At 40.8% G+C, this 19,908-nt stretch overlaps 1 protein-coding gene across 8 annotated transcripts in view; it reads left to right on the top strand.

Annotated features, from left to right (window-relative positions):
• The window catches only part of AIG1 (androgen induced 1), a 241,224-nt gene that overhangs the window by 189,975 nt on the left and 31,341 nt on the right, over nt 1-19,908 (top strand). For 7 of the 8 annotated variants that reach the window (XM_044917722.1, XM_044917720.1, XM_044917719.1 and 4 more), the window contains one exon: nt 163-278. The exons of the other annotated variant lie outside the window; for it this stretch is intronic. In XM_044917722.1, coding sequence (XP_044773657.1) covers nt 163-278 — 116 coding nt within the window. The remainder of the gene's footprint in view (nt 1-162; nt 279-19,908) is intronic. 8 annotated transcript variants of the gene reach the window in all.

Raw genomic sequence — 19,908 nt, 5'->3', positions numbered from 1 at the left:
GTTTTCCTGTCCATCCTACCTCTTAGAGGAGCCATTTACAACTGCTCTCTGCTGTGGTGCTTTTGCTAGGAATTTGCACTATTTCTTCTCCTACTGGAGACAAAACAAGTATTGAGGGGTGATGATAAGAATCTGTGTCACCTGCTCTTTGTTCTTTTTCAGCACACAACAGTTTTGCCCTTTATATTAATCGAGATGAGGACATCACACCATGCGTATCCCAGCAGGAGCAGTGGACTCGCCGCCATATGTACCTTCTCTGTTGGCTATATATTATGGTAAGGACAGTGCCTGCTGGGCTTTCGTATTGTATTTGATTTTGCACTGCTAAATTTGGGCACATATTTCATTATGGATATAATCACTAACAGATTCACACTGCGTGCCTCATTTGGTCCAGGACCTGGGCTTTGTCTCATTTCCCCAGATGCTTATATTTTTAGAAAGTATATGCCAAACCTCACACAACAGGAATTTGTTGAACAATCCCATGTAAGCAATGGTTCTTCCAAGGCTACATTTTTCAACTCTTTTTCAAACTAAATGTTTTTCTTGGACAGCAGTTTTATTGTTTAAGGGCTTTTGCTTGGGATTTTTTTGTTGTTGCTGTTGTTGGTGAGCAAATGCAAATGAGGACAGAAGAAATGGCCTCTTTAGAGGAGTGACCTTAAATTTCATAGGAAACAAGTGAAAATGGACGTTCTCCTGAGTCAGTTTAGAACCTGTCTTACAATTAGCGATTATGCATAGCAGGCATTTAAGGGTTTTTTTTTTTTTTTAATTGGGATAAATAAATTACAAGAAATCTCCACTTGGTCTGTTGGGTATGAATAAGTCCCAAGTGGGTGGTGCTACCTTTATCTGATAACAACACAGTTGCCTGTTGCGTTTACTTCACATTAGTTTCAGTTCATTGAAATGTTTTAATATTTCAAAATTATTTCTTTTAAGACAGAATTTCTTACTTCTCTTTAGAATTCCAAGTCCTCTTTGATATATCAGTACACACAGAAGAGGTTCCTCCAAACCAACATTTCTGCTTCTTGGGACTCTCTTGTCCTGAGTTCTGGGTCACCATCCCCTCCTTTAAGCCTGAAGGACTGAATCACATTCTTCCAAACACCCCAGAACTGTACTTAATCCCTCCAAAATCCCGGAGCTCTTTGGGAGGCCCAGGCTCTTTGGAGTGTTTTGCTCTAGCCAGCCCAGAAATACAAGATAAAGGTCAGTACAGTACTTCACATACTTTGCAATGAATGATCACACAATGCTCCAGATCTGACCAGAAAGGAAATTTGTTTCTAGGAAGTCATACCCTGTAGCTGGATCTAAGGGGACACCCAGATGAAAGACCCCAGAACAAACATGCAGTAATGCTCATTCTATCTGCCATTTCATCGACTAGTCAAAGACCATCGTAAAGACTGGGGAATGTTGGTTTTCCTTGTCACTTTCAAGATTTTTTTGTTTCCACCTAAAACGTTAAGTATTGATTTTTCTCTAATAGAAAAGCTCCAAATGATCAGAGCTCACAGGTGAAATGTGACTGAAATTATGTCTCAAAAATGAATATATGTACTTTATATATATGAACTTGATATTCAAATGACTCTTATCTTTCAGAAGAGTCATGTAGGGAGTCTATGAATTATTCCACGGATGCATTCATCTTAAAATAAAAAATCATTAAAAATTAAATCCCCCTTTCCCCCCAAAATATAGTCTCATTACTTTGTGCTCATATATGCTTACCTGTGGAAAGGGAAGCTTTTTACTCTGAGATCTCTGGGTGTATTTCTGTGAATTCATTTCTATGCCATTAAATTATCTAAATCTTATAGAGCCCCAGAGGTTTTGTGAACTATGTATTTTCCAATGGCTTTTCTTCCACTGTGGGTACACTCAGTCCACATTCCAAAGAGACACATGGGAAATACCACATAGCCTTCATTATAGACCCCCAAGATCCCTCATTAAAATGAATCATTACTCGTGCTCTTCATGCCAAGTGAGGCTTGCCAGCTCTGCATACTCCCTAAGTAAACCAGTACTTGTTTGGACATGTATTTGCATTAACCAGCAAATTCTCTCAGGTTTGTTCTGAGAGAGATTTCAAAGTAGACTTTTTCCTTTGGTGTTCTGCCCTAGGTATTCATAGCTGTGTCAAGAGCTAAACAATGCCCCTCATACCATGTCATAGTATATAAATCCAAGGATTTTCATTGTCATCAAAAAGGTACTGGCTTTTGCTTCCTACCAGACTATCTCAGAGCCGCCTTACTGGTGATACGATAGTAAAAAGTTCAGGATATGAAATCTTTTGGTAGCATACCAAGATTGTAACTGGACATTCCAGAACCTTGTGCCAAAATGGAAGAAAGCATTCCCCTTATCATATGCTAATTATAAAACAAATAGATCTCCCCTGCCATCCCCTGCATGGTCAAGCTGAATCCATACCTCTGCATCTGCTGGCCAGACAGTCTCTGTTTTGTTCTGATTCCCACTCACTGTCCATTCCCACATGGCTCCCTCCTTATCTGAACTTATTGTCTTCCTAGATTTGATAGCCAAAGTTGAGACAGCATACGGAGCTTTCACTCATAGACTGGAGCCCATTGAGATGCCACCCTGAGTGGCTCCATTTCCCAACCCCTACTTCAGTCCTCCCAAGCTGAGCATCAGAAGTCATCCCAGACTCCTTTTCTGCCTCCTTCTGTTTCCCACCATACTTCTCTCCACTTACCCAGGGTCTGGGACACAAACATCTCCCTGTCCACTTATGGTGGGCTCTTAATACCTTTTCTGCATACCTCCCCTCCATCATCATTCCCCCACACATTCTCTGCACCCTAGTTGTGGGGTTTCCCCTAAAAAATGAGATGACCTGTATTATCTTACACAGGATAAAACACAGAGGTCCTCTTGGTTTCTAATGCAACAGTAATTAACAGGAATTGTAATGAATACCATTCTTTTGAGTTCTGTGCCAAGTGCTTTTCAAATATTATGTTATTTAGTTCCCCAGATAACCCTTTGAGATAGGCATTATCTAGCCTATTTTACAGATAAGGAAAATAAAACTTAGAGAGTATATGACTTGCCCAAGGAAAAGCCACGTGTCCTTGTTGTTGCCAGATCTGGAATGCAAGCCCTGGTGTGGCCACAGTCTGTACAATTCACTATGCTCTCCACTGCCTTCTTCTTGGTGAAGAGTACTTCTGTGGGTGAACAGATTAAGTGTGTGTTTAGTTTTGGTTTTGTTTTGAAGCAATACATCAGAAGCAGCATGTCTAATAGTTAAGGCCACTTCCTGGGTTAGAATTCTGACTCCTTCACTTAACTTTTCTGAGCTTTAACTTACTTGGGTATAAAATAGGGACAAGGACCTCACGGGCCAGTTGTGAGAATGCAGTTACTGTATATAGAACCCATAGAACAATGCCTGGCACACAGTAAAAAATTTCTATATTTTCTTTTATTGGTGGTGGTAGTAGTAGTAGTAGTAATGTTAGTATTAGTAGTTCTATACGTACTGTTCTGAAGACAACAAATAGTAGCAGAGCACGTACTCTTTTCTTATCAAAGGTTTGAGAATTTTAGTTACAATGCTGTAAGCCTTTTGCTTTTACTTTTACTTTTACTCTTTCACTCACTCATACACTCTTATCACTTTAAAAACCCAAAATAGCCCTAAAGGATATGAAAATATCACTTTTGTTTGCTTTTTAAGTTTAAAAGTACCATCAGGAATTCTTGAAGGGGGATTGAGTAAAACAGAGCTTTAAGATCATGGAATGTTATATGCAACTAATGAATCATTGGACATTATATCAAAAACTAATGATGTACTATATGTTAGATAATTTAATTTAAATTAAAAAAAAAAGATCATGGAATATTGACTGCTGTCACCCTCTAGTTGACAAATTCTGTAAAAGAAGATATCCTTACTCTACCTATGCAGGACTCCTCCTGGTAGCCAATCTGTTCCTTGGCTGTGGCCCCCCAGCACCTCACATCTTTGTCTCCCTGTATAGTACTGGTACTGCTCACTGCTTTGCCTCTCAATCTGAAGGACATAGATAGAGGAAAACCACCCCAGATCTAGGAAATGTATATCCCCAAAGGTTCAGCGTGGGTCTTCTCTATCCTGAGAAGGTTTCTTCCAGCCCCTGTCCATTCCCCTCTCCCACAGTGGTTCTTATTCAGTAGAGCCCACATGAGATCCCAGAGCCCATGCATAATACATGCTAACACTAAATACAAGGCACAGACAGGAGTAAGGAGGCATTAGGGAAGGGGAGAAAATGAGTCATAGGAGTTTCTTCTTATGGATAAACAAGTCTTTTCACTACAGTGAGCTTATTTAAAGCAGAAGAGAGATTTCTGTTGTCTCTGGGCCCTAATGGTTTTTGATACATTTCGTATTCCAAATCTCTTTACCCCAAATGTGTCCATTGTGCAACTTCTCAAAACAGAAAATAAAACAAAGTAAAATCAAGATGAAGTGTGATCTTTCTTTCATGGTATAGTCTTAAACTTCTCTAAATCAGAGTTCTATCTCCACCAAACTTGATTATAAATTAGCTATGCAATTGCAGATTATTTTTTTGCTTTGTTATTGAAACTTTTCTTTATTTCCTCAAGTTTGTGCTGGAAACAAACATTGTTTCTTAAAACACAAGAAAAAATCTTAAAAATAAGACTGTAGTCAAATTTAAGTCTTGGAAAGAATTTTTAGCCATGAACAAGTAAAATTTTTAGCATAAAATTTACACCCTCTTCACTAAAAAAAGGGAAATTTTAGACCACATGTAAAGTCCCCCTACTTAATTGTATGCTTCTGCCACCAGTTAAGCAAAACTGGCCAATATGCAGTTGTTCTCTGACCAGCAGATGACATTTTCCTCTGTTCAACTTGAACCTTTCACTCTATCATAACTGCCTATGCTGATAACTTTTACATCTGTAACAGTGCGTGAAAGTTTTCCTGATTTTCTGGCAGTGGAGAACAGGGACCAAGTTGAAAGAGTAATGCGGCATATGCCTCACATTCTGAAGAGAGGTGCATTTTTGGGGGCTTATAAAAGACAGCCCAAACACTCTGTTCCCTTACACATGACCAAAGCCATCCACACTTTGCCATGCCCATCTTCCTAACCTTCTTTCCTCAGCCTGGCTAGGAAGAAGGAGAGGGTCTTTGCAGTCTTGAATTGGGGTCCAGGGGAACCATTGGGGAAGGAAGTGCCTCCCCACATTCACCAAAGCCAAGTATAAGAGCCTCCAAGAGAATCCTTGGTAAATATCAGGTATAAGACAGGAATCTAACTTAGGAAGAGACTTAACTTTTATTTGCCTCCTGCCTGAGCAAGGAAAAGAGCATTGGACGGATATGACAGTGTGGAGGGAGGGGCAGCTGTAGGGCAGACTATGACCACATCATTTGTATGTGGCAAAGATGGGTGAGTTTCTTGTGGATCTGGTTTGACATTGACGGAGAGCACTGGGCTCGGGGCTGTCTTAATGGTGGCCCACCCAAGAAGGCCAGCCCCTGGGCAAGGGTTTCCAAACAGCAAGAGATTGTAGCATACTGCCATGAGCAGGAGCCAGTCCATCTCCCACATATGGAACCTCTGAAGTAGAGAAGCCCTTCAGAGATCCCTACAAACCTCACACATATGCACCGCATGCAAAAGTAGGCATCTAAACATCAGCCTCATAGCATTTATCAGTGGAGAGTAGGTATTAGCAGAGGGCAAGGAGAAACCACTTGCACAGCCATGGGCAGTGAAGTCCGGAGATATTCATCTTCCTCTCATTTCCCCTCCCAGATCCCCGGCCAGGATAGAGACATCCCAGAACCAGGCTATGCCCTCCCATTCTACTTCAAGGTACTGGAGGAGGAGGCAGAACAAAAATACAGAGCCCCCTCCCACTTAAGACTCCGGCAATAATCCTGGTGTGTTCAATGCAGGCAGAAGGCCCAGGTGTTGGAGCTGAGCGAGGGGAGAGTGACTGGAGACCCCTGGAGTGGAGGAAGGATTATGTAGGCCTCGTAGGGTATGTACAGACTGTGTCCTTAGTTCATACTGAAATCAAGAGTTATTGGAAGGTTTTGAACAGAAAACTGACATAATCTGAGACATTTTTAAAGGATCACTTTGGCTACTATGTTGAGAATGGACTGGAGGCAAGGATGGAGCAGGAGAACAATTACAAGGCTATAGAAGTAATCCCTTCTGGTAGGCAGTGGTATGGCTTGGACCAAGGTGGTAGAAATGGCAGTGTGAGAACTAGAAGGATTCTGGATATATTTTAAAGATAGAGCCAATAGGATTTCCTACTTAATTTTGACCAAATCTAAGTTAAACTCTGGGCTCAGCCCTTCAATACCTTTTTAATTTGATATGGTGGGCAGAATAATGGTCCCAGAAATGTCCACATCCTAATCTCCAGGATTTGTGAATATGTCACCTCACATGACAAAAAGGACTTTGAAGATGTGATTACAGTAAAGACCTTGGGGTGGGGGGGTTAGCCTGCATTATCCAAGTGGGCCCAAGCTGATCATCTGGTTTCCCCAGTGTGGTTAGAGGGGAGCGGGACTGTGAGAAAGGGGTCGGCTGGATATTACAGGAAAAGGACCCAAACCATTGCTGCCAGCTTTAAAGATAGTGGAAGGGAACGATGAGCCAAATAATGTGGGCTGCTTCTAGCAGCTAGAGAAGTCAAGGAGACAGATCTAGAAAGAACACAGCCCTGCCAACATCTTGACTATAGCCCCTGGAGTTGGACTTCTAACCTACAGAATTGTAAGATAAATGTGTGTTGCTTTCAGCCACAAAGTTTGTAGCAATGCATTATAGCAGCAGTAGAATACTTACACACTTGGGCAAATCACTTAGTCTCTGTTGGCCTCAATTTCCACATCTGAAAAAAAAAAGAGGGTCATGATACTTAGGAAGGATTACTGTGAGAATCAGAAAAATGGGTGTAGGGGCTTCTGGGTGGCTCAGTCGGTTAAGCGTCTGACTCTTGATTTCTGTTCAGGTCACGATCTTAGGGTGGTGAGATCCAGCCCTGTTATCAGGCTCCACGCTGAACGTGGTGCCTGCTTAAGATTCTTAAGATTCTCTCTCTCCCTCTGCCACTCCCCCCATCCCCACGCGCTCTCTCTCTTAAAAAAAAATGGGGGAAGAAAGAAAGAAAAATGTGTGTAAAACACCTGCCACATAATTGGCATGTAGTCCTGTAGCCATTGTTGTTCTATTTATATGCTAAGAATACTCAGACATAAAGTAACCTAACCCCAGCCCCTTTCTCCATGTTTCTTCCCTCATTAACCTCTTGTGCCTGTTCTGGGAGGTGGAGGTCCAGATCCTTGAAGTCACACCATCTTTTGTTCAGTTCCCTCTTCCCTTGCTTTGAGCAGATCACTTATCCTCTCTGAGCCTAATTTTTACCACCTTTAAAAAGGGAGTAACGCCCAGTGCTCCATGCAGAACGTGCCCTCTTTAATACCCATCACCAGGCACTGGGTGTTATACACAAACAATGAATCATGGAACACTACATGAAAAACTAATGATGTAATGTATGGTGATTAACATAACATAATAATAAAAATAAAATAAAATAAATAAAAAAGGAGTAACGCTTGCACCACAGAATTGCTGTGAGGACTAACAAGCACATGGGGCCCTTGGGAAATGATCGTGTCTTTCCTTCCTCCCACCACAAAAATCCTGACTGTCTGAGGAGTATATGGGAAAGTCCCATTTCTTTCTCTCCCTTGTCCCCACAACCCTTATTTTCATTTTATCCTCTGCTCTTCTTATGGATTCTGGTCCTGCTTCATGGGCTTTGTGTCCCCTCACAACCTATTAAGAATGCTAAAGAGTTTTCTGAAAATTTCTTACAGTTCGAACATTAAGTTATTTCCCAAGCTCTGCTTTTCCCCTGAGAGCCAAGAATGTCATTGCTTTCCCATTATTCCGATCTGCTTATTTTTACAAACACGTTGTTGAGATGAGTTGTTGTTTTCTCATCTTCTGGACAATGGAGGGCTTGCCAACTGAGAGTATGGCTTGCACTCAGCCCCTCAGAGTGCCCACTTGGGTGTTGATTAAATCAGTTTCTTAGATCTGCATCTGGACAAAAAAGGCTTGGGTGTATAATCCATCTCAGTTCCCAGGATTTATTATTCTGAGTTTCGTCTTCTCCTACCCCCAACAGCTGGTTCTCAGACTTGCTGGGAGCACATAAAGAACTAGAATTCCCCATATGCTGTTAACCATGCCCCCTGCCCCAAAATCATCTTCTATGTGGTTATGACCCCACACTTCCCAGCACAACATCCATACCAACATGACCACTTCTTTTCCCTGTAGTCTTCTGGAATCACCAGTTTGATGTTGCTTGTGTCCTCGATGTTACTTTGCAATTTTACTTTGCATTTCCTCCACCAGCTCTGCCAGTCCTGCTTCCACTTCCAGCTCACACTCCCTAGTCCTTTCTCAGCAGATGGCCTGACCTTGTATTTCACAGAGACTCTAAAAGACTTTAAACAGGAACTCTTTCCATTTCTTCCTGCACACATTCTTACTGTACCCACTCCCTTCTTATGACAATAGGGGAGGAATTTCTACACCTTCCAACAGGGGACCATCCCTCTGCACTCTGGCTCCTCCCTGCTCCAGCTATTCATCCATCATCATTCCATTCTCCTGGAACTTCAGTCCCACTGACAGGTCCTTCCAATAAATACTAGAACACTCTCCATCTTAATCCCACCTTAAACATAAATTACCCTTCTGGATCCACCCCTTTTTACATCTAGCTACTGCACTGTCTCCCTACTCACAGCCGAGCTTCTCTGCAGGGTTGTCTACCTTGCCTCTAGTCCTGTTTGCACATTTAAGAGACAGGACTAAAAAATGACTCGTGAGCCAATGAGCTTGGGTTCTTCTTCTACAATATGACTTTGGGCAAGTCGCGCCACCTCTCTGTGCCTTCACTTCCTCATCTGTAGAATGACGTAATAAGAGCACCTGCCTCATGGGGTTGTTGTGATGATTAACATAGCATTAATCTTTAGTGGATGTAAAGCCTGAGCCCGGAGTGTGTACTGTTATCATTATGAACACACTCCAATGGGAGTTAAGCTGCATTACTTTAGCAAAACCTTCGTTGATGTTACCAGTGACTTCTACTTTGCTGAAGTCATTGAATGCTTTGTAGACCTCTCCTCCATTGATATTTCAGCAGTTTTGATACTAAATTAGCCCCTTCCTAAATCACTGTCTTCTCAGACTTGGATGATGTCACAATCTCCCAATTTCCCTCCCCGTTCTCAAAATGATCCCTCATAGCATCTTCTGCAGGCTCTTCCCACTCTACCCAAACCCCCATGCTGGAGTACTTTGGAGCCCAGCCCTCGGTCTTCTTCTTTTTTTATTTATTAACTTTTTAAATTTTATTGTGGTGAGAATACTCAACTTGGGACCCGCCTTCTTAACCGAGGTCCTCTTCTCTTACTACCTACTATCCCTAAGTAAATCCATCAGCTCTGTGTTTGAAATTTCTTCCATCCCAGATCCTCAGCTCAGTGCTCTCTGCTGATACTTACTCATAAGCTTCTCATGCTTGCAACTGCACACCAAGCTCAGGCAGTACCTGCTTTCCCAACTGTACCCCAAGCCTGTATTCCCTGGGCATTGCCATCCACCCAGGTGTTCATGCCAGAAATCTATGGGACACCCACAACCCATCTTTCTGGGGCATTTTACAGACCGTCTTTCACCAATTTCTGGCTTCTATACTTCCAAGTACTTGAAGAATCTTTGCCCTTTGCTCCCTCTCCACTTCCAACACCATGCCCCAGCTTCTGTTATCCCTCTCCTAAACCACACACAGAACTGGCATTCTCCCCCCAACCACCCGTGTCTATCTGCCGGATCCTTGAGTGATACTTTATTTTTTTTTTATGGGTTGTTATTTTACCTTTCTTAATCTTTTTTGAAGCAAAAAGGATTTTCATTTTGATTAAGTACAATTTATCAATTTTTCTTATGATGCTTTTAATGTTGTCTTAGAAATTATTGCTTAACCCTCCTTGGGTGATACTTTAAAAGCACACTGACCATGTCACTCCCTTGCTCAGAAAGTATGGATGACTTCCCATTGCTTCTAGGAATAAAGTCCAAAGTTTCTTTGCATGGCTTCAAGGACCTGCATCATTTGACCCCACTGACCTCTCTAGCCTCCTTGTCCTCCTTTGCCCTCTTTGCTTGCTAGCTCCAGCCACACTGACCTTCTCTCTAATGGTTAAAAGCAATCTGTTTCTTCTAAGTTCAAAGCTTACACCTTCCTCATACCTCCACCCAACCTCCCCTCCGTCATGCCCCCACAATTATTAATTCCAAACTCTATCCATTCTTCAGTTCTCAACTCAACTACCTCTTTCTCAGGGAGGCCTTCTCTGGCTCCCAAGACTTGGTTCAGGCTCTCTATAATACACTACTGTAGTGCCCTGTTCATTTCCATCTAAGGAGTTAAAAAGCAGTTGTTGTTGTTGTTGTTTAAATTTTATTTTATTATGTTACGTTAATCACCATATATTACATCATTAGTTTTTGATGTAGTGTTCCATGATTCATTGTTTGTGTATAACACCCAGTGTTCCATGCAATTTGTGCCCTCTTTAATACCCATCACCGGGCTAACCCATCCCCCCAACCCCCCTCCCCTCTAAAACCCTCAGTTTGTTTCTCAGAGTCCATAGTCTCTCATGGTTCGTCTCCCCCTCCAATTTCCCCCCCTTCATTTTTCCCTTCCTACTATCTTCTTATTTTTAACATATAATGTATTATTTGTTTTAGAGGTACAGGTCAGAGCAGTTGTTGTTATGTGGTTATTTGGTTGATTTTTTTTTTCAAAGCTTGCCCCCCAGACCCTCTCCCTTACTATCTAGAGCAAGAGAAAGGTCAGCAGTTGAATTGGTCTTAAAGAAAATAAAGAGAGCTTTCTTATCTACAGTTTTCTAAGGGTTGATACAAACACATTTCCTTTTGACATCACATCAATCAAAATGTCAGAAAATATTCTTAAGATAGATTGCTTAATAAGAGAAACTGTGACAGTGTATGAGTTTTAAAAGCAAGCAGATAAAGTAGGGAAAATTTAAATTATATATATACATACACACACACCTACCTTACACTTAGCTCAATGGTAACCATATAAAGTAGTTTACAATGTTCCTACCACCCATTTCTCTAATATTGAATTTCAGCTTGTCTCTTCTCCCACCTGCCTGGTTCACTTAAATTGCCAACTGAAGCTGATAGACTTCTAGAAAGAACCACACAGACTGCACTCCTTGCCAGAGTGGCATTCCATGTATGGGAGGTGATCCAGGTCATGAAATAAAAACATTTCAAGTAGAGGAAAGATCCATTTATTAGCCAAATTATAGCCTGTTCATTTCCCTGAAGTGAGCCTTCTCTGTGTCTTTGAGAGTATGGAAGCATTTTGAAGGTTCAGAACGTGTTCTCTGGTGGCTGCAGGAGGGGATTATATGAACATCTTCACAGTGACCATTAGCCTGCTCAGTCTCACCTTCAGCAGAGGGTTTCCACAGCCTGCAGACATTTGTGTCTCCCACAGCACCCAGCATTGTTGGTTTCCCCTGAGGCACAAAATAAACATTGATTGAAAATAAACAATTCAGATGAGGACATATTTATACAAGATTTGAGGGGTTTTTTTAAAGATTTATTTATTTATTTTTAGAGAGAGAGAGCATGAATGAGTGCACATGGGGAGGGGGTGGGAGGGCAAATGGAGAGGGAGAGAGAGTCTTAAGTGACATGGGGCTCAATCCCACAACCCCTGAGATCATGCCCTGAGCAGAAACCAAGAGTCAGATGCCTAACCGACCGCACCACCCAGGCGCCCCAGTACCAGATTTGATGGTTTATGCCATAAGAGCAAAAAGAAATCTGCAGCCAAAATGACCTTTTGATTAAGATATAAAGGAAATGGCAAAAGAAAATTAGTCTAAAATAACCATGCAAAACTTTGGCTTTATACATTTAAGTAGACCCATTTTCCTAGTAATTTTCAAAGACAATGAACTAGCTTGATTGTTATTATAACATTTTAATTCTCCCTTAATCTGAAAGATTGGGTCAATGTAGACTCAGGACAAGATTCATTAACTCTCTCAAACAAGTGTTTGTGTCCCTGCCATGTGTCAGGCATCGTGCTAGGTACAGGTGGTAAACAATGTATTAAGCTTCAGCTCTGCCCTCAAGGAGCTGACAGTCTATTGTAGGATACAGAAAAATAAAAAAGTAATTACCTTACAGTTGATACGGGCTGTTTATAATAGTAGAAATACAGAAGGCTCTGAAATTCCAGAGGAACTTTCCCTAACCCAGACTCATAGGGTCAAGAAAGGCCTCCAAAAGAAGTGACATGGGAGCTAACCCTTGAGGGTGAGTAAGTGTTAGCCATACAAAGGTCCAGGGTAAAAGTGTGTCAGGCAGAGAAAGGAGATGGCCTGGAAGCAAGAGGGTAAATCACAGGCAAAGAAGTTCAGTGCACTTGGAGCTGTCCACATCTTGCCCTCCTCCAATCAGAATGAGCTCAATTCTACCTTTCCTCTTCCCACCAGAACTACTTTTATTTTACCTCTCTACAACATCCTTCTCTGAATCTGTTTTGTGTGTGTTCCTTTGATTGATTGGTTGATTGGTTGGTTGGTTGGTTGGTTTGCCCATTTCCCATGATGCCATGCTCTGTCTGGTATCCTCCTCATGTTCTCCTTGGCAGGCCCTGGTGATCTAACCCTGCCCACACTCAAACCCTCTTCACTCCCTTTCTCACACTGTCTCCTGTACCCTCTCCACCTCATGGGCACAGTGTTTTAAAATGCAAATCTGATCATGTCAATCTTCCTACTTACAACCCTTCAATAGTTTGTTTTTTCCTGTTTTGGGTTCTTTTTTTTCTTTTGGGGTAGCACTTTTATTTTTCCTTATGCCATGACGTATCCTTGGGCTGTGATAGTCTCACATAACAGTAGAAAAAAAAGATGTGTAAGTCATCCTGAAAAGCTGAGAAATACACACAAAAATCTTACATAAATTAAGACAATGCATAAATTTACAGGTACAAATACACAAATTGTTTTGCAACTATAGTGAGTTGTTTAAGCCCTGTGCTCTTCTGCTGAAAACACATTGGATGAGAAGGAAAATGGAGTTTGAAGGCTTGGATTAGCTGTATTTCCTAGCTCTGCTGGAAGACTGCAAGAAAGAAGTGACAGTTCATTCATAAAGTCTTGCCAGCCTCTTGAGAAATCCAGGAATTGCCATTAGTACTATGTGCAGCTCCAGTCAGGCCCCAGAAGAGCTAACAGCTCACATGAAATTGTCAGTCAGCCAAACACCATCACATCAGGCCAAGTCCCTTCCATAAACACATCACCCTTAGCCTCCCTTTGTCACACAGAATGCCCAACCGAATGTATAAACTTTAAACCAAACATATGTAGAGAATTTCAGAAAACATATTATCAAAAAATACTAACTTGAGTATGATGTTAAATAGTGCTATTTGCCTTCCTGTCAGATGAAGACAGGTGTCTTTTTAAGACGGCATGTTCCAGGTAGATAAGACTAACGAGATGTGTCCTCTGCCAGCGCCAACCTGTACGGTGAACTAACTCGTACAGAAAAGTGCTGTGTATCTGCTAGCAGCCCATTTAAAGGCATTTGCAATGGCCAAGAGGCCAAACTCACTGGAATTCTACCTGCTAATCCACATCTGCTGGAAGGTCAAAGGGGTAGCCAGATGCTATAATTGCAATCAGAGGACTGGTAATCTTAATTTTACTGTAGTTGGCTCCGGGGCTGTGACATCTGCATTCTAAAGTCAGCCACACTGGCCTACTTGGTAATACCACCAGCCACGTGCTACACATCGTATTGGCATCTAGGCCCTTCCCAATATAAGCATCACATCTTATGGTTACATCAGAGGTATTCTTGTGAATGCCATGATTCCATGCCTAGGAAGGGTGGCTAGCAAGAGCTTCTGGGTCTAAGACCCTCTCCCTCCAGAGGGAAATGAGCTGGCCTCAGGGAGCTTAGTTCTGTTCTCCAGAGAGGGCGATGAGCAGCGGTACCTCCTGTTGGACATCCAGGATAAGGTGGTACTACTTCCCCTGATGCCATGTACCATTTCCTTCTCTTCTGTGATAGTGCCGTTATGACATCTTTTTCTCACAACCGTTAGAAATATTCGTCCAAGTCTCAGCTAGCTGGGTTCAGAAATAAGCTAACAGGGACCAGGTGTAACCCTCATAAATGGGCATTGTGTGGGTGACAGGGGACACCATTACCCAAGTCTGTACACCCACCTGTGTATGACCAGAGGCTATACAGTGACGGCACAGTCAGAATAGCAACATGCACAGCTGGGCTACAGGAGATGTCAAATAGGATCTGTGACAGATGGCCTTGAAGCTCAAGGGAGCTTCACTGAAGAAGAACATGGTGTTTCTCAGGGGCTACAGGAATCACTGCCAAAGGTGCAGTGTCACATTCCCCACCCCACCCAGTAGGAAGAGAGCCACATTCAATAGCATTCTTTGATGGCAGATACCTCTCTTGTCTGGGTTCACCATCCATATGATTCTCCCTCTGTCCCATACCTACCATGACATCCTGTTGTTTTGAGCAATAAATAACAGAAAGCAACCAGGCACACTGATTATCATCCTTAGCAAAGAAGACATCTTTGCTCATGCCTGAGCCACTGTTGAGGGAAAGAACAGTGACTTCTCAATTCTTCTTGATACTTTGATTTCCTGCCTACACAGATGAAAAAGAACTGGCCTTGAAGAAGAGACAGCATCTGGAGAGCTTTTCAGTGCTGAAACACTTAGTGGCCTCAGAGGCCCTGTATAACTTCACCCCTGCCTAACTATGCCCCCTCATCTCCTGCCCTTGCTTGCTCGCCCTCTACCCTTCAGTCGTACTTGACTTCTTTCCATCCTTCAGACACACCACGTTCTCTCATGCCTCAAGACATTCACACCATGTCCTTCCCTCACCCTTCACTCTATTGTCTGGCTTTCCTTCCAATGGCAAAGTTTTGAGGGTAGGAGTTATGCCTCTTGTGTTCATTGCAATATCCCCATCTCCTAGCAAAATGTTTGGCTCAAAGCATGTGTTAAACACAAAAATGAATGAATAAGAAGAGACTGTAAGCAAACATTAATGTTTGGTGACAACAAGCTGGGTGAGTTGTTATCTCTTGGCTTCTATTGTCTTTGTCACATGAAAGCGTTTTTTGGTTTGCTTGTTTTGCTTTTTTTAAGAGGGACTGATACAATAAACCCTACTACCCATCACCTAACTTCAGTAATTATCAATATATTGCCAAACTTGTTTCATCTGCACCTGTAACTTGTTGGATTTTTGTAGACATAAAATTTACATACAATCCAGTGGTTTTAAGAATATTCATGAGGCTGTACAACCATCACTATTATTAATTCCAGAACATTTTTATCAACCCCAAAAGAATCCCTGTACCTTTTAAGCAGTCACTCCCTACTCTCCCCTCCCTCCAGCCTCTAGAAATGACTACTCTACTTTCTGTCTATATGGATTTGCCTCTTCTGGATATTTCATATAAATGGAACCATACAATATGTGGCCTTTTGTGTCTGGCTTTTTTTGCTCAGCATGATGCTTTTAAGATTCATCCATGTTGTAGCATGTATTAGCACTACATTCCTTTTTATAACCAAATAACATTCCATTGTATAGATAAAGTACAATTGGTTTATCCATTCATCAATTGATGGACATTTTGGGGTTGTTTCCAGCTTTTTGGCTAAAGATGGAAGTGTGGATGTATAGTTAAAGGGAGAAAGAGCTTAGAGGGAAGTGTAAAGATTTCGGGGCACAGGGAAGCCTGGTTAGATTTGATACCACAAAATAATGCTGCACTATCATAAAATTTTATGGCACACAAATCCCTTTGAAGTGAGCTCTGCCTCTTCCCCAGAACTCCATATACCAGTTCTACTAAACTTCTTCTATTTCCTTGAACTTGGTCTCACTCACTCCTTCTCTCTGTGGGGACCATTTGCTTCCAGGACTTACCTCCACTCACCATCTATCTTTGAGTCTCAGATCAGATGTCACTTCACCCAGGAAACCATCCCTGACACTCTGGTTGGTGTTAGGTGCCCCTTTCAAGTATTCCCATGGCATCCCTAATCACCCCATCATAGCACTTACAGCATTATTTTGAAACCTCACCCCTGCACCACCACTGGACTATAAGCTTGTGGGCAGGAACTACTAAGACATTCTCCAAATTATCCCCAACACCTGAGACAGTGCCTGGTGCATAACTGGGGCCCAGTAAATTTTGAAGGAATAAATGAATGAATGATGAATACTTTCAAAACCATGAATCCATGAGGGTCAAAGATGGTAAGAACTAGGGCAGGACAGTAATGTGGATGTCTTTCCAACACAATGGCCATTGCAACTCTTTCCAGATGAATTTCACACCTTTAAAAATAAAGGAGAATTGGAGTATTTGTCAAAACATATATATTTGTAGTTCTGAACAAGTTTCCCGTCAAAGTTAAAAATAAATTTTTCAGAAATATTAGCTTATCAATTCTCCCACTTTCTTTCTTTGTCCACATTTGCTGTTCCATTCTTGAATGAAGATTTCTAGAGCAAAATTGGAAAGTGGCGCTCAGGTGAACACAGATAGAAAAGAATAGAGTACTAACCAGGATCTCAAATACAGTCTAGCATTAGAGATAACCTCTTAATTGACATTGAAGAGGATTAAAGTGGTTTTTCAAAAGAAAGAAAACTATTAGTAATATGCCTGCCCCATTACCATCAATTTTGTTAACTTAATTTTTTATTCCATTTTGTTAACTCAATTAAAATTTTGGCTGTGTATACTCCCCAAAATTATTAAATTATGAAAAATCTGGATTTTAATAGCATATTGGGTTAATAGGGATATTGCCTGAACGTGACCAAATAAATCCTTCTGTAAAATAACCACACAGAAAATACAGCTATATTTAAAACATTGTATGCTCCAAGCCTCTGAATGAATTTTCCTCTGAGGAAAGCACTGTGTAGAGGAAGAAATATCTGACACATACAAATTAAGTGAGGTTGATCTATTGAAATGTAGCTGGCAACAGTCCAGCTTTTTAGTTTGCTTTTAATAGTTTATTTCTAAGTGCATCCATCTTTAAACTAGCTATATAGCTTGTTTTTACAAGAAACAAATAGTGGGAGATGGCCCTAAATTGGTTCTTGCTTTGCAATCCAAAATATATCTTAATGCAAGTTCCCCTGTGCTTATCTAATAATGAGGTTGGACAAGAATAATGCTGCCTTGGATTGCAATGTTGAAGGCATTCATTAAAGTTAATAATCAGTGCTCTTGCATAGAAGCTTTATGCCTAACATTGATCGGCTCTTTGTTGTATGGAGTTTGCTTGCATTCAAGTAGCAAGAAGCTCACCACAAAGGCCATCAGGTAGGTTTCCATGGTAGCAGTCCTTCTTTTGTTATTCTCGTTGTAACATAGACAGTATCCAAATACTCACTGTGTCACTGCTTAATGAAAAGAAATAGAATATTAATAATGCCAGTATAGTCAGGAAACTGGTCTTTGGGTGCCACAATGAGTGAGGGCATGCTGTCTCCTCAGGTTTTCTTTTAAGGAGCCATCCACCAAGTGAGACTGGTGTCCCTTTGATCTCATTACATTATGTCCTATTAATGACCTTCAGTGGTCTCATATTATATCCTAGGGACAAATAGAATTAAATGATAGAATCATTTCATCAGTGCTGAACCCAACAAAATACAAGTTTGCAATTGTACACTAATAAGAGTGCAATGTAAAACTATAGAAGAAAAACATCAACTTCTTAAAATATAAAGGATAACATTAAAAAATGAAAATAGTTTTGGATTTTGTTGTGTTTGTGTATGTGTTCATTTTTCTTAGTGACTCAACACCTGGATTTCTCATTGTCTTTGTTGTTTAAAACAAATGCATTCTGGTAAGTGTCACTTTCCTTTGGTTGTGACTCAATTATTTGAGTCCATAACAGCACGTGGGAGCTTTATTACGCAGCCCTGTCTTGTTCTAACAGAGATCACCAGAGAAGTCACCTGGTATGCAGTCGTTCAAATAAAGAGAAGAATTTACTAAGGCTTCGTGTTGTTCTTCTATTCATCTCTGCAAAAACATCATTTCTGCCACTTACTCAGGAGAGAGTAAAAAGTGTAACTCTAATTTAATTTAATTCAATTCAATTTTCTCCTTCCCCTAGGCTAGGAGATCTGAAAACATTTATGAACTGGTAGGATTTTAATACTTCAGTTTTAGCTACTTTAATTTATGAGATTTCCACAGGGCATTGTATCCCTAGTTGTTTTAGCCTTCATTATAAATGACCTAAGTAGGTTTAACATGCATGGAGGTATGTAAAATCTCTACCATATATTAAATACATTTTAAAATACTTTAAAAAGAAAGCCTCAATGAGATGGAGAACAGGAATTAATAAGGAATTAGATATGAATTTGGCCAGTGATGCAGAAATGGAAAGGACCCAGGATTAAGATGGAAAGGGAGAGGTTCAAGGTCACCAGGACTAGAAACTACTGACCAAGAAGAGGGAATACAGTAGAATGTTGTGAGCAGGAAGGAGTGGAAGCAGAGCCTCTGGAGCCAGACCAGAGGGAGGGCCAGCCTGAAAGAACTGTGCAAAGCACCACTATTTTCCCATTTTATAAATTAGCAAAAATTAACATTTTTGCCTCTGTTTAATGAATATAAATTTTAAATTGCCCTGCATTTTGAGTGCACTCACCAGTGTTGAGATGCAAATACTTTCTACTTTTTATTCTAAACTATCTTTATGGATATAACCTTTATTCACTGATTTATTTGTACTACAGATGTATACATTATTCACTCAGTGTTGGCTGTGTTAGCTGATAGAGACTCAAAGATGAATGAGATCAATAGTGAAAAGCCAAGAAAAACCCTTGTGTTTTGGAAAAAAGAGTGACAAAATAATAATTGTTATATACACCCAGAGCATTCTCAACAACACAGACCTTCTTGGAAAGGGAAAAGACTTTACCAGAGCTTTACAGATGTGGGGGAAAGGAAGTTACTCAACTGTAGCCCTCTTGCTACGTTTCCTGTCTCACAGACTAGAGACAGAGGAGATTTAACCATATGATTATAGAACTCATCCCTGTCTCCACACCTCCCACCACATCAACAGGGTTCCAGTATAATACTAGATTAACTGAGAGAGTTACAAGACATGGATGTTATTTAAGGAGTTCTTAGGGAAACTCAACGATAAAAGGGAAAGAAAAACAAAGACACTAAAGGAAATCAAAACCTCTGGCACTTACGGCTATAGCAAACATTAAACACAGCCCAAGTCTTAGACTAACACACTAAAGTTCTATTTACTTCTGTGTCTACTACCAGAAACATCATGTCTGACTTTCAACAACAACAAAAAATTACAAAGCATGATAAAAGTAAAGAAAAAATAGATTCTGAAAAGACAAAGTGAGTATCAAAATCAGCTGTGGCACAGATTTAATTATAATGAGTTTAAAGTAACTATGATGAATAGGTTAAGGGAGCTCGTGATAAAAGTAGACAACATATAAAAACAATAAAACATTGGAAGCAGAGCTGAAAACTCTAAGAAAGAATCAAAAGGAAATGTTACAAAGACACTGTAACAGAAATGAAGAACATCTTTGATGGATTCATAAGTAGACTGGACACAGCCAA

This window comes from Neomonachus schauinslandi, chromosome 8 (genome assembly GCF_002201575.2).
Source record: "Neomonachus schauinslandi chromosome 8, ASM220157v2, whole genome shotgun sequence".
In the NCBI taxonomy this organism is placed as follows: Eukaryota; Metazoa; Chordata; class Mammalia; order Carnivora; family Phocidae; genus Neomonachus; species Neomonachus schauinslandi.
This window is presented reverse-complemented; position numbering and strand designations above follow the sequence as displayed.